Genomic DNA, 13,361 nt, shown 5'->3' on the forward strand with positions numbered 1-13,361 from the left:
GCAGGTTGAAGACCACTATTGGGTTCAAAATCTTTATTTTTTTAGATTTTGCCCCTAAAAATTGGGTGCGTCTTATACGCCGGTGCGTCCTATAGGACGAAAAATACTGTCTTGCATGCTATGTATTTATCAACAACACTTTTCTTACCCCAATATTGTATTCCCAAATCATTCTCCAAAAGTCTACAAGGGTACTTGGCAGGGGACCTTGAGTGGCAATATATGCCCTGGGACCATAAACACCCTGTAACAAACAAAAATGTACATGTAAATAGTAAAACCAAAATTATAATGCCAGGTATTTTATATAGAAGGATTCCAGCACTTGCATAGTCCAATTTCGTTTACAATAATAAAATAATATAACATTCAGGGTCATTTATTCATAGGGTTGCCACCTTTCTTGCAAAAAAATACCAGCCATCCTAATTTGCATAATTAATTATATATGCGTGGCATCACAGGAAGCTCTGCCCATGCCCAAACATGTCCCATTATGTAATGGCACAGGAGGATCAGAAGGGGATTAAAATGGCATCGGGGGCGTGGCCAGAGGGGGGGGGATTAAAATAGCACAGGGGGATCAGCCTGGGGGGAAGAAAAATCGCCAAAGAACGCCAAGACCCACTATTTTTTAAACTAGTGCAAAATAAGAGTGCTTTTTTTGTGGCCCTTTTTTTTTCCAGGTCATACTTCGTCTAAAGTCCTACCCTGAGCATGCTGCAAAACGGGTATGATGGGAGTTGTAGTTTTGAAACAGCTGGAGGCTCCCTGCTTGGGAAACACTGTCCTGAGCAATCACTAACGTAAGCCAAAGGCTGTCTGGGCATGCTGGGAGTTGTAGTTTTGCAATAGCTACAGTTTAGAGACCTTCCTCGGACATTCCTTTGGGACACCTCAGGGTTATTTCCGTTATAAAATGCTGGAAAATAACGTAGCATGCTGCACATATTTAAAATTTATTATGATGGGACAGATGCCATAGTGGTAAAATTGCTGTTTGTATCCAACAAGTAAGCGATCTGCCAATGTTTTTTTGTGGTACTGCACTAATTCTAGAAAACCTACACATATAGGTCATACAGTATATATAAGTTACACAGGTGTCAATGACGACTTCATTCGCAGAAGTTTTCGAACTTTCGAAAGTCGCATTAGCAAATATAAGAGAAGGAAGAAAGTGAAGATAAGTATAATAATAATAATATAATAAAAATAATAGCTTCCTATCTGATGTCACCTTAGAGTCTCAGGATGAGGATCCTCCCAGCAGCACTAGAGCTTCACCTGCTACTATGGTCGCAGCTCTCATTCAGGAGGTGGAGGAGGAGGATGGCCCTGGATCGGCAGCTCTGGCCTTCTGATTGGCTTTTGCTGCTTGAGGTTACACATAGTCTGGGGTTGTCATGGAGACAGCTTCGGCTGTGAACCCAGCACAGTGCGGCCCGTGGCCACTTAGTGCACAGTAAGTGGCAGCGCCTTCTGCGCTCGGTCGTGCGCCTTAATGTAAAATAACGACCATTTGCATGGCCGGTATTTGTGTTATGAAAATACCAGCAGCAGGGTTGAAATACCGGCTGGGTGGCAACCCTATTTATTCATTTCAGTTTACCTACCTTAAAGGGGTTATCCAGTAGAATTATGTAATTTATTATTGTCCCAATGCTACATACAAAAACTTACCTTCCCCCGAGCTGCAGAGCATAGCTTCTACAGCTGGGTGAACTGACGGTGCTGCTCGCCAATCACTGGCCTAGGTGGGACACCGATGCGGCCAGTGATCGGCAGAGCTTTGGTGTGACACCACGTCTACAGCCCCTGCCGGCTCCGCTGAAGCAGTGGGGACCGGCCGGAAATGGGGCACCTGGATCTGGAGGTACGAGGGAGCAGGAGAAGGTGAGTTAAAGTGTTTTTTTTTTCTAGGCAGCCTCGGTACAATAAGAAAACGCTGCATATATGACGCACCTGTGTATTTGACGCTGCCTTTTTCTGTGCTAGCAAAGTCTATGGGAGTAATAGTAAACACCCATACACTTTGCTAGCACTTAAACAGTGTCAAATACACAGGTGCGTCTAATATGCAGGTGCGTCCAATGATGCTGCGTTTACGCTATGTTTGACCCTACCCTTAAATGGGCACTGTCACCAAACTTTTTTTTTGATATGTTGTAGTACTTATGTACTACAACATATCTCTAATATAGATCCATTAATAATTTTTTTATTAAAATAGTTTATTTTAATTTTGAAAACCGGCCACTAGGGGTCTCCCTCCTAATGGCCGGCTGCAGGCTGGTTTGACGTCATGCTTGAATTCAGACTGATGCCGGCCGGGCAATCGGTCCTAATTCATTCAGCCTGCGCTCCCTGCCTGTCAATCAGACAGGCGGAGCGAGCACTGAGAGCGCATTGGCTCCCTAGCCTCACACGCCGGCTCTGCCTCCCAGCATTTCCACGCCACTACTGCTGCCTCAGGACTCTACACTAGGGTATGTTTTGGGGAGAATGGGGTTCGGGCTTTTCAACACGTGGGTTGGGGGAGAGCGGGGTTCAGGGTTTTCAACATGGTGGGGAGCAGGGTTCAGGGTTTTCAAAACGGGGGGGGGGGGGGGGGAGTGGGGTTCAGGGTTTTCAAAACTGGGGGGGGGGGGAATGGAGGGAATGGGGTAGCGCCGCGGCCATGGACCAAACTTATTGTTTTCAACACAGGGTGCCTCCAGCTGTTTCACCACTAAAACTCCCAGTATGTTCTGACAGCCGATAAATGTCAGGGCATTCTGGGAGTTGCAGTGGTGAAGCAGCTGGAGGCACCCTGTATAGGTGAACTAAGGGTGGAAGTCAGGCCCCCCAGCAGGCATCAGTGATGTCACGTCTGCTGGTGAAGTCTGCCTGGTAAGTGAGCACACTACCAGGCAGACAAAAAGGCATTGTTAGGATTCGGCAGGCTGGATGTGGATCCTCTGTGTCAGCGAGGGATTGGCGTGGACCGTGTCGGTGGACCGGTTCTAGGTTGCTACTGGTATTCACCAGAGCCTGCCGCAAAGCGGGATGGTCTTGCTGCAGCGGTAGCAACCAGGTCGTATCCACCGGCAACGGCTCAACCTCGCTGACTGCTGAGAAGGCGTGGGACAGAAGGACTAGACAGAGGCAAGGTCAGACGTAGCAGAAGGTCGGTGCAGGTGGCAAGGTTCGTAGTCAATGGCGATAGCAAGAGGTCAGGAACACTGGTAAGGCAAACATTATAAACGCTTTCTCTGGCACAAGGCAACAAGATCCGGCAAGGCAGTGAAGAGGAAGTGAGGTTATATAGACAGGTGGCAGGTGGCGGCTAATTAGACTGATTGGGCCAGGCACCAATCATTGGTGCACTGGCCCTTTAAATCTTAGAGAGCTGGCGCGCGCGCGCCCTAAGGAGCGGAGCCGCGCGCCAGGACCGGGACAGGTGAGTGACTTGGGATGCGATTTGCGAGCGGGCGCATCCCGCTATGCGAATCGCATCCCCGCCGGCAGTGTCAGTGCAGCGCTCCCGGTCAGCGGGTCTGACCGGGGCGCTGCAGAGAGAGGAACGCCGCAAACGCTCCGGGGAGGAGCAAGGACCCAGAGTGCTCGGCGTAACAGGCATTTTTACTATAGTAGAAATTTTTTTTTAAGGCTGGGAGGGGGTTAGGGATAGATGGGCAATAGGCAGGGACAGGAAAAAAAAGGATGGTGGGAGCTACTTTTTAAGGATGCTTTTACACTAGCGCATTGTGTATCGGTACTTCATCTTGTTCTTTGGACCACAGTAGGGTGCTAATGTTAATCTATGGAGCTATTCACATGGGCATAAAAATATGCTGGATTTTAAAACCAACGAAGCAAATGCAACTTTTATCCATTTTGCAGATGAAGCATTCCCATTAAAATATGGATACATTCATACGTGTTATGTATGTAATCTGTATTGCATCAGTATATCATCATTATTTTACTTATTTTACATTACTATTTCCTGCCTAGAAATACAGATGTGATACTAAAGCAGTACTTAAAAAAAATACTGATGACACACTGTACTAATGCTATTATGGATCTGTATTGGTGATTTATACCAATACACTTGTGTGAAACAGTATAACATTCCTTGTCATTTATGGTCTTCTCAACATGTAACAATGTGTGTTTTTTATGCACATCTTCATATCGACTTCATTTTGAAAATTTGCAATTTGCCGAGTATCAAGGTTTTCACTTAATTTTCTGGCAATAAAGCCTAGAATCTAGACTTTGGTGTCATCAAAGTCTATATATCATATCAGCCTATATAACCATGCAGTTGAGAAATCACAAAATCATATGCATTTGCAAATGTGGTAAGCTTGTGGGGGTGTAGGGTATATAGGGTGTAGCTGTGCAGTGATGAAAGGGTGCTGGTTTAAGCCTTAACTGTCATGACGCCAGGGTGAGGGCTCCTCTGTATATGCTGGTCCTATCGCTACCCGTCCCAAGAGCGATAGGGAGGAATAATAAATGATTGTCCACAACCGGAGGTTTCAGAAAACTGTCGGAACTTTTACTGCAGATTTTATGCAGAATTAAACAGGAACATTCTTTGTACAATCAGAGTCTATTAGGATCTTGACCGTTGGTTGGGACCTTTGTGAGTTTTAAAATCAGGAGATTTATATGCGCTGCTCCGCTGGATTTAGGGGATTGAGTTTAGGTCCAGCAGTCACGCAGACTTTAACGGGGAGTTGTATTATAACTCACGGTTTAGTATTATCAGGCTTCGGCCTGGTCTTGTCTTTGTAAGTTGCACGGATCTCTACTCTCTGCTAGTCCGGAACCCAAGAGAGCGAGGATTGGTTGGCATGTCCCTTATATGGGCTGGGGCTGGCCTTGAGCTCATTGGTCCATACCATCTGTCAATCACTTTACACAAGGAATTATGGTCTAAACATGTGACCACACACGTTACCTAGAAAGGTCCTTTAACATACCCTAAGAGAATTAACATTTGTCACATGACCGAAGGTCCTGAGACACTATATACACAATTAAATATACAATTAAATATACATAGAAACATCACAAAATTAAAGAAGGAAGAGGTGACTAGGGGCTATCCCACCAGGAGGACCCTACTGGAACGAATTAACTCTGGCATTGGGGACCACCATACAAGGTACGGTATACTATACGGTACCGGGACACAACACAAAGATCATAGAGACATCCATATCTATGTCTGTCATCTGGTGCAGGCGGGATAAACAAGGTTTTCAGAGGGTACATCCAAGCCCAGGAGCCCGAGGGGCCCATAAGATCTCTCTTCTATATAGGAGTAGACCAGTGCTATTAATGAGGCGGTATGGCTGGGGGCCCTGTAAGGATGTCTTCACATCTCAGATTGCCAATCCAGCAGTCAGATACAGCAGGAGAATTTTCAAACCGCCTCTTGAGGAATTCCAGCTGTACCATAGCCCACTGATTTCAATAAGCTGACCAGAGTCAGTTAGTATCTCCTGTGGGCTCATTTTCGGACCATATCCAGCTTTCGAACTGGACTGAAAAGCGCAGCCTCACGGAAATACTAGCTGACTCTGGTTGGCTCACTGAAGTCAATGGGGTACGGCGTGGACCTGGCAGGGATATGGCAGATGGCTGGTTATGAAATTTCCCACTGTATCTGTATAGTCTGGATTCACAAATCAAGATGTGAATGCACCCTAACAGTTCTTGCATTGGGGCCCAGCATCATCAAGTTATACCTCTGATCTGTGGGACAGTAGTGAAAGCTGATCTGCCATTGATCTGCTACATTTACCATACTCCATTGCTTGCCAACTGATTATTGTAAAAAAGTAGTTTTCAAAGAGAGAAAAGTTATTTTTGTAGATGGGGAAAGATAGTGTGGGCTTTCTGGGTACCATTTTGCCTTTACCAGGTTACTTAGATACAAAAAAGGGGTCAACCAACTGTATCTATGTCCTCCGTGATGAAAAGCCGAGCTATGGCTCTTTTGTATATTTCAGAATATATGTAGAGTTACCCAATTTTTATTTGCAGAATAAAGGATTATTAAACTATTTACCTTTATAAAACTGGCATTGATATAATCAGTATCTTCATCCGAGGTGATCAAAGAGAGTTCCACGCGACTGTGGTCAACTGCAGGATGGAGAAAGAAGGTGAGATAACAGTGAACACCATCCATGCCCACCCAGCCATGTCATTTACCACAACACAGTGTCATGCTAATTCTATAATACATGTGTTTATGTATTTTGTATTTTACCACAAACCCACTGAAAAGTTTCCATTCCACCCAGTTACTGTCCGCCCACTTGATTTCCACCTAACCTATATATATTTATTTATTTATATTTATTATTTATACTTATATAGTATGCTCTTTAGACTAGTCTGCATCTCTGTGTTATTTGGTATGGCAATAACTATACTGCTCAAAAAAATAAAGGGAACACTTAACCCCTTAAGGACGTAGCCCTTTTTCACCATAAGGACTCGGACGTTTTTTGCAATTATGACCACTGTCACTTTAAACATTAATAACTCTGGAATGCTTTTACTTATCATTCTGATTCAGAGAATGTTTTTTCGTGACATATTCTACTTTAACATAGTGGTAAATTTTTGTGGGAAATTGCATACTTTCTTGGTGAAATATCCCCAAATTTGATGAAAAAAATGAAAATTTAGCATTTTTCTAACTTTGAAGCTCTCTGCTTGTAAGGAAAATGGATATTCAAAATAAAAAATGTTTGGGTTCACATATACAATATGTCTACTTTATATTTGCATCATAAAATGTATGAGTTTTTACTTTTGGAAGACATCAGAGGGCTTCAAAGTTCAGCAGCAATTTTAAAATTTTTCACAAAATTTTCAAACTCCCTATTTTTCAGGGACCAGTTCAGGTTTGAAGTGGATTTGAAGGGTCTTCATATTAGAAATACCCCACAAATGACCCCATTATAAAAACTGCACCCCCAAAGTATTCAAAATGACATTCAGTCAGCGTTTTAACCCTCCAGGTGTTTCACAGGAATAGCAGCAAAGTGAAGAAGAAAATTCAAAATCTTCATTTTTTACACTCGCATGTTCTTGTAGATCCAATTTTAGAATTTTTGCAAGGGGTAAAAAGGAGAAAATTTTTAATTGTATTTGTAGCCCAATTTCTCTTGAGTAAGGACATACCTCATATGTCTATGTTAATTGTTCGGCGGGCACAGTAGAGGGCTCAGAAGGGAAGGAGCGACAAATGGTTTTTGGGGGGCATGTCACCTTTAGGAAGCCCATATGGTGCCAGAACAGCAAAAAAAAACACATGGCATACCATTTTGGAAACTAGACCCCTTGAGGAATGTAACAAGGGGTAAAGTGAACCTTAATACCCCACAGGTGATTAACGACTTTTGCATATGTTTAAAAAAAAAAATTACCTAAAATGCTTGGTTTCCCAAAAATTTTACATTTTTAAAAAATAACTCCAAAAATAACTCCAAAAATTTGAAACCCAATTTCTCCAGATTCAGAAAACACCCCATATGGGGGTGAAAAGTGCTCTGCTGGTGCGCTACAGGTCTCAGAAGAGAAGGAGTCACATTTGGCTTTTTGAAAGCAAATTTTGCTCTGGGGGCATGCCGCATTTAGGAAGCCCCTATGGTGCCAAAACAGCAAAAAAAAAACAAAAAAACACATGGCATACTGCTTTGGAAACTAGACCCCTCGGGGAACGTAACAAGGGGTAAAGTGAACCTTAATACCCCACAGGTGTTTCACGACTTTTGCATATGTAAAAAACGAAAAAATAAATTTTCCTAAAATTCTTGTTTTCCCAAAAATTTTACATTTTTATAAAGGGTAATAGCAGAAAATACCCCCCAACATTTGAAGCCCAATTTCTTCCGATTCGGAAAACACCCCATATGGGGGTGAAAAGTGCTCTGCTGGCGCACTACAGGTCTCGGAAGAGAAGGAGTCACATTTGGCGTTTTGGAAGCAAATTTTGCTCTGGGGGCATGCCGCATTTAGGAAGCCCCTGTGGTGCCAGGACAGCAAAAAAAAAAAAAAAAAACACATGGCATACCATTTTGGAAACTAGACCCCTCGGGGAACGTAACAAGGAGTAATGTGAACCTTAATACCCCACAGGTATTTCACGACTTTTGCATATGTAAAAAAAATAAAAAATTTTTTTACCTAAAATGCTTGGTTTCCCCAAAAATTTACATTTTTTAAAAGGGTAATAGCAGAAAATACCCCCCAAAATTTACAGTACAGCGATGCCCCATATGTGACCCTAAACTGTTGCCTTGAAATACGACAGGGCTCCAAAGCGAAAGAGCATCATGCGCATTTGAGGCCTAAATTAGGGACTTGTATAGGGGTGGACATAGGGGTATTCTACGCCAGTGATTCCCAAACAGGGTGCCTCCAGCTGTTGTAAAACTCCCAGCATGCTTGGACAGTCAGTGGCTGTCTGGCAATACTGGGAGTAGTTGTTTTGCAACAGCTGGAGGCTCCGTTTTGGAAACAGTGGCGTACCAGACATTTTTCATTTTTATTGGGGAGGGGAGGGGGGCTGTGTAGGGATATGTGTATATGTAGTGTTTTTTACTTTTTATTTTATTTTGTGTTAGTGTAGTGTAGTGTAGTGTAGTGTAGTGTTTTTAGGGTACAGTCACACGGGCGGGGGTTCACAGTAGTTTCTCGCTGGCAGTTTGAGCTGTGGCAGAAAATTTGCCGCAGCTCAAACTTGCAGCCAGATACTTACTGTAAACCTCCGCCCATGTGAGTGTACTCTGTACGTTCACATTGGGGGGGGGGGGGGGGGGGGGGGGAGAAACATCCAGCTGTTGCAAAACTACAACTCCCAGCATGTACGGTCTATCAGTGCATGCTGGGAGTTGTAGTTTTGCAACAGCTGGAGGCACGCTGGTTGTGAAACACCGAGTTTGGTAACAAACTCAGTGTTTTGCAACCAGTGTGCCTTCAGCTGTTGCAAAACTACAACTCCCAGCATGCACTGATAGACCGTACATGCTGGGAGTTGTAGTTATGCAACTGCTGGAGGCATACTACTTTGGCTGGGGATGCTGGGGATTGTAGTTATGCAACAGCTGGAGACACATTGGTTTGCTACTTAACTCAGTGTTTCACAACCAGTGTGCCTTCAGCTGTTGCAAAACTACAACTCTCAGCAGTCACCGACAGCCAACAGGCATGCTGGGAGTTGTAGTTATGCAACCAGCAGATGCACCACTACAACTCCCAGCATGCACTTTAGCTGATTGTGGAAGCTGGGAGTTGTAGTTATACAACAGCTGAAGGTACACTTTTCCATAGAAAAAATGTGCCTCCAGCTGTTGCAAAACTATAAGTCCCAGCATGCCCATAAGGGAATGCTGGGAGTTGTGGTGGTCTTCCTCCTGCTGTTGCATAACTACAGCTCCCAGCATGCCCTTTTTGCATGCTGGGAGCTGTTGCTAAGCAACAGCAGGAGGCTGTCACTCAGCTCCAACTCCTGCTCCGGCACACAGGTCAGTCCCTCGTCGCCGCCACCGCTCCTGGGGCCCCGATCCCAACAGGGACACCGGGGATCGGGGTCCCCAGCTGCCAGGGTCAACTTCCCGCACCCGCTCACGTCCTCCGGAAGAGGGGCGGAGTGGGTTGCGAGAGTGACACCCGCAGCAGGTGCCCTGATTGGTCGGCCGGTAGACCGGCCGACGAATAGTGTTGAGCGGCATAGACCATATTCGAATTCGTGAATATTCGCTAATATATGGACGAATATTCGTCATATTCTCGAATATTCGCATATTTGTAATATTCTCGTTTTATTTTCGCATATGCGAATATTCGCGCGTGCGAAAATTAATAAATGCGAAAATTCGCATATACAAAATTAGCATAAGCGAAAATTCGCATATGCGAAAATTCGCACGCCGGTCTCACACAGTAGTATTAGAGCCTTCTTTACACCACACAAGCTGGAAGCAGAGAGGGATGATCACTGTGATGTGTACTGTGAAAAAAAAAAAAGAATATTCGTAATTACGAATATATAGCGCTATATTCACGAATATTCGCGAATATGCGATATTCGCGAATAAAATTCGAATTGCGAATATTCGCGAGCAACACTACCGACGAATCAGGGCGATCGTGAGGTGGCACCAGTGCCACCTCACCCCTGCTGGCTATGGCTGCTGACAGCCCCGATCAGCCAGTAATTACGGGTCACCGGGTCACTGGAGACCCGATTGACCCGGAATCCGCCGCAGATCGCTGGGCTGATCTGTGTACAGCGATCTGTGGCCATCGCAGACATGGGGGGGTCATCATGACCCCCCTGGGCGATATGCCGTGATGCCTGCTGAATGATTTAAGCAGGCATCGGGCACCAGCTCCGGTCCAGCTGGCTGCGGGGGGCCGGGAAAGCTGATGACGTTCTAATACGTCATGAGTCCTTAAGGACTCTGAAATGAAGACGTATGAGAACGTCATGAGTCCTTAAGGGGTTAAACAACACAAAGCAAACTCCAAGTCAATCACACTTCTGTGAAATAACACTGTCCTGTCAGGAAGCAACACTGATTGACAATCAATTTCACATGCAGTTGTGCAAATGGAACAGACAACAGGTGGAAATTATAGGCAATTAGCAAGACACCCCAATAAAGGAGTGGTTCTGCAGGTGGTGACAACAGACCACTTCTCAGTTCCTATGCTTCCTTGCTGTTGTTTTGGTCACTTTGAATGCTGGCGGTGTTTTCACTCTAGTGGTAGCATGAAACGGTGTCTACAACCCACACAACTGGCTCAGGTAGTACAGCTCATCCAGGATGGCACATCAATGCGAGCTGTAGCAAGAAGGTTTGCTGTGTCTGTCGGCATAGTGTCCAGAGCATGGAGGCGCTACCAGGAGATAGGCCAGTACATCAGGAGATGTGGAGGAGGCCGTAGGAGGGCAAAAACCCAGCAGCAGGACCGCTACCTCCACCTTTGTTCAAGGAGGAGTAGGAGGAGCACTGTCAGAGCCCTGCAAAATGACCTCCAGCAGGCCACAAATGTGCATGTGTCCATTCAAATGGTCAGAAACAGACTCCATTAAGGGTGGTATGACATCCACAGGTGGGGGTTGTGCTTCCAGCCCAACACCATGCAAGACGTTTGGCCTTTGCCAGAGAACACCAAGATTGGCAAATTCGCCACTAGCACCCTGTGCTCTTCACAGATGAAAGCAGGTTCACACTGAGCACATGTGACAGTCGTGACAGAGTCTGGAGACGCCATGGAGAACGTTCTACTGCCGCAATATCCTCCATCATGTCCGGTTTGGCGCTGGGTCAATAATGGTATGGGGTGGCATTTCTTTGGGGTCCGCAAAGCCCTCCATGCCAGAGGTAGCCTGACTGCCATTAGGTACCGAGATGAGATCCTCAGAGCCCTTGTGAGACCATATGCTGGTGCGGTTGGCCCCGGGTTCCTCCTAATGCAAGACTATGCTAGACCTCATGTGTGTCAGTAGTTCCTGCAAGAGGAAGGCATTGATGCTATGGACTGGCCCGCCCATTCCCCAGACCTGAATCCGATTGAGCACATCTGGGACATCATGTCTCGCTCCATCCACCAAAGTCACTTTGCACCACAGACTGTCCAGTAGATGGCGGATGCTTTAGTCCAGGTTTGGGAGGACATCCCTCAGGAGACCATCCGACACCTCATCAGGAGCATGCCCAGGCATTGTAGGGAGGTCATACTGGCATGTGAAGCCAAACACACTACTGAGCCTCATTCTGACTTGTTTTAAGGACATTACATCAAAGTTGGATCAGCCTGTAGTGTGGTTTTCCACTTTGATTTTGAGTGTGACTCCATATCTAGACCTCCATGTGTGATTATGTTGTCAGCACATTCAACTATGTAAAGACGAAAGTTTTTCATACGGTTAGCTCATTCATTCAGATCTAGGATGTATTATCTTAGTGTTCCCTTTATTTTTTTTGGTAGACAACTGACTAGTTGTCAAAGTTGCCAGTGCTAAAATTTTGATCACCTACTTTCACCTGTTTGCCTTGTTCTTTAAGGGTAGGGTCACACGAGCCATATTTTTCTGTATATTTGCTGCTGCCTATTTTTCTACCCATTGAAGTCAATGGGTAACAAAATCAGCTAGCTTCAATGGGTAGGAAACTACGTAGTAGCAAATACGTAGTAAAATATGGCATGTGTGACCCTAGCCTATATTTTTGTTATTTTCGTATGTGATTTGGGGGGGGGGGGGGTAGGTAAACTAGCATCATACTTCTCGATTCATTGATTTTCAAAAATTTAAATCACATTGATAGTTTATTTGACTCTATTACAGTACAAACCTCATACACATGAACAAATTAACAATTTTGGTCTACAACTTACATGGAAAGATGTCTTTGTATCGATTCTTTTTGAAATTTTCTGGTCTTTCTGCTGCCTTTGTAGTGTAGCTGTTATCAGTCTTATATTTTGCAGACTGTCGTTTCAGATTCTATAGCATGTTAAGAGAGATATGATTTCAGATTATAATTACTAACATAATTTATTATATATTTATTATAATATAGTATTTATCATGTGCACACTTCTTTAGCAATACATGTAGGTTCCTCCCTAAGGAGTAAATCTATCTTTACTTATTTGTCCACTTACTTTCCGCTCAGGTTCAAAACTGCGCATGTATCACACTCTTGTATACATGTACAATCCATGCAGACTGTCACCACATAGCGAATATGTACGATAGAGCCCCCAACACACAATGCTTTCCAGCAGTCAAAAGGTTGAAGGATATAGGCAATCAAAAGTAAAATAAAGATGGCACTCACCATAGAGCAGAATCACATATCTTTAATCTTCATGTTTGGTGCATAAAACAAATGGCTGGTTTTAGGCACCGAAGATGTGGATTATAGATATGTATTCTACTCTTTGGTCAGTGCCATCTTTATTCTCCTTTTGATTGCCTTTCAATTTCTATCTTCTCTGCCTGAGTACCGCCCCTAGAAGACAATAGGTGCAGATCTAGTGCGGTATCTACCCACTCATCTCAGTGTGTTTTGCCACTTATCACGCCGTGTCGGATATTAATTCTTGTTTGTATGTGTTAAAGGATATAGACACATTTGTACTGATTTGTAATTCTTCATTTGTGTCTTGAATGCAAAATTAATCAATTTTATAGGAAGTCTCATTCCATAGCTCAAGTTTCCAGAACTGCACTTAAAGAGTACCTGTTATGTTCTGAAGCCATACAGGGGAGAACTTCCTCCCTCACTCTGCTACACACAGCCCAGAGCAGTCCAGTGTGAGATGAG

The 13,361-nt window shown here is 44.4% G+C and overlaps 1 protein-coding gene across 5 annotated transcripts in view; it reads right to left on the reverse strand.

Moving 5' to 3' along the window:
* The window catches only part of PTPN22 (protein tyrosine phosphatase non-receptor type 22), a 146,395-nt gene that overhangs the window by 58,918 nt on the left and 74,116 nt on the right, over nucleotides 1-13,361 (reverse strand). For 4 of the 5 annotated variants that reach the window (XM_056558336.1, XM_056558334.1, XM_056558337.1 and 1 more), the window contains 3 exons: nucleotides 12,427-12,535; nucleotides 6,074-6,150; nucleotides 149-244 (listed from right to left, as the gene is read on the reverse strand). In XM_056558336.1, the coding sequence (XP_056414311.1) occupies nucleotides 149-244; nucleotides 6,074-6,150; nucleotides 12,427-12,535 (282 nt within the window). Of the gene's footprint in view, nucleotides 1-148; nucleotides 245-1,240; nucleotides 1,350-6,073; nucleotides 6,151-12,426; nucleotides 12,536-13,361 lie in introns of those variants that run through there. The other variant, XM_056558339.1, reaches the window with a different exon arrangement.

This window comes from Hyla sarda, chromosome 2 (assembly GCF_029499605.1).
Source record: "Hyla sarda isolate aHylSar1 chromosome 2, aHylSar1.hap1, whole genome shotgun sequence".
Lineage (NCBI taxonomy): Eukaryota > Metazoa > Chordata > Amphibia > Anura > Hylidae > Hyla > Hyla sarda.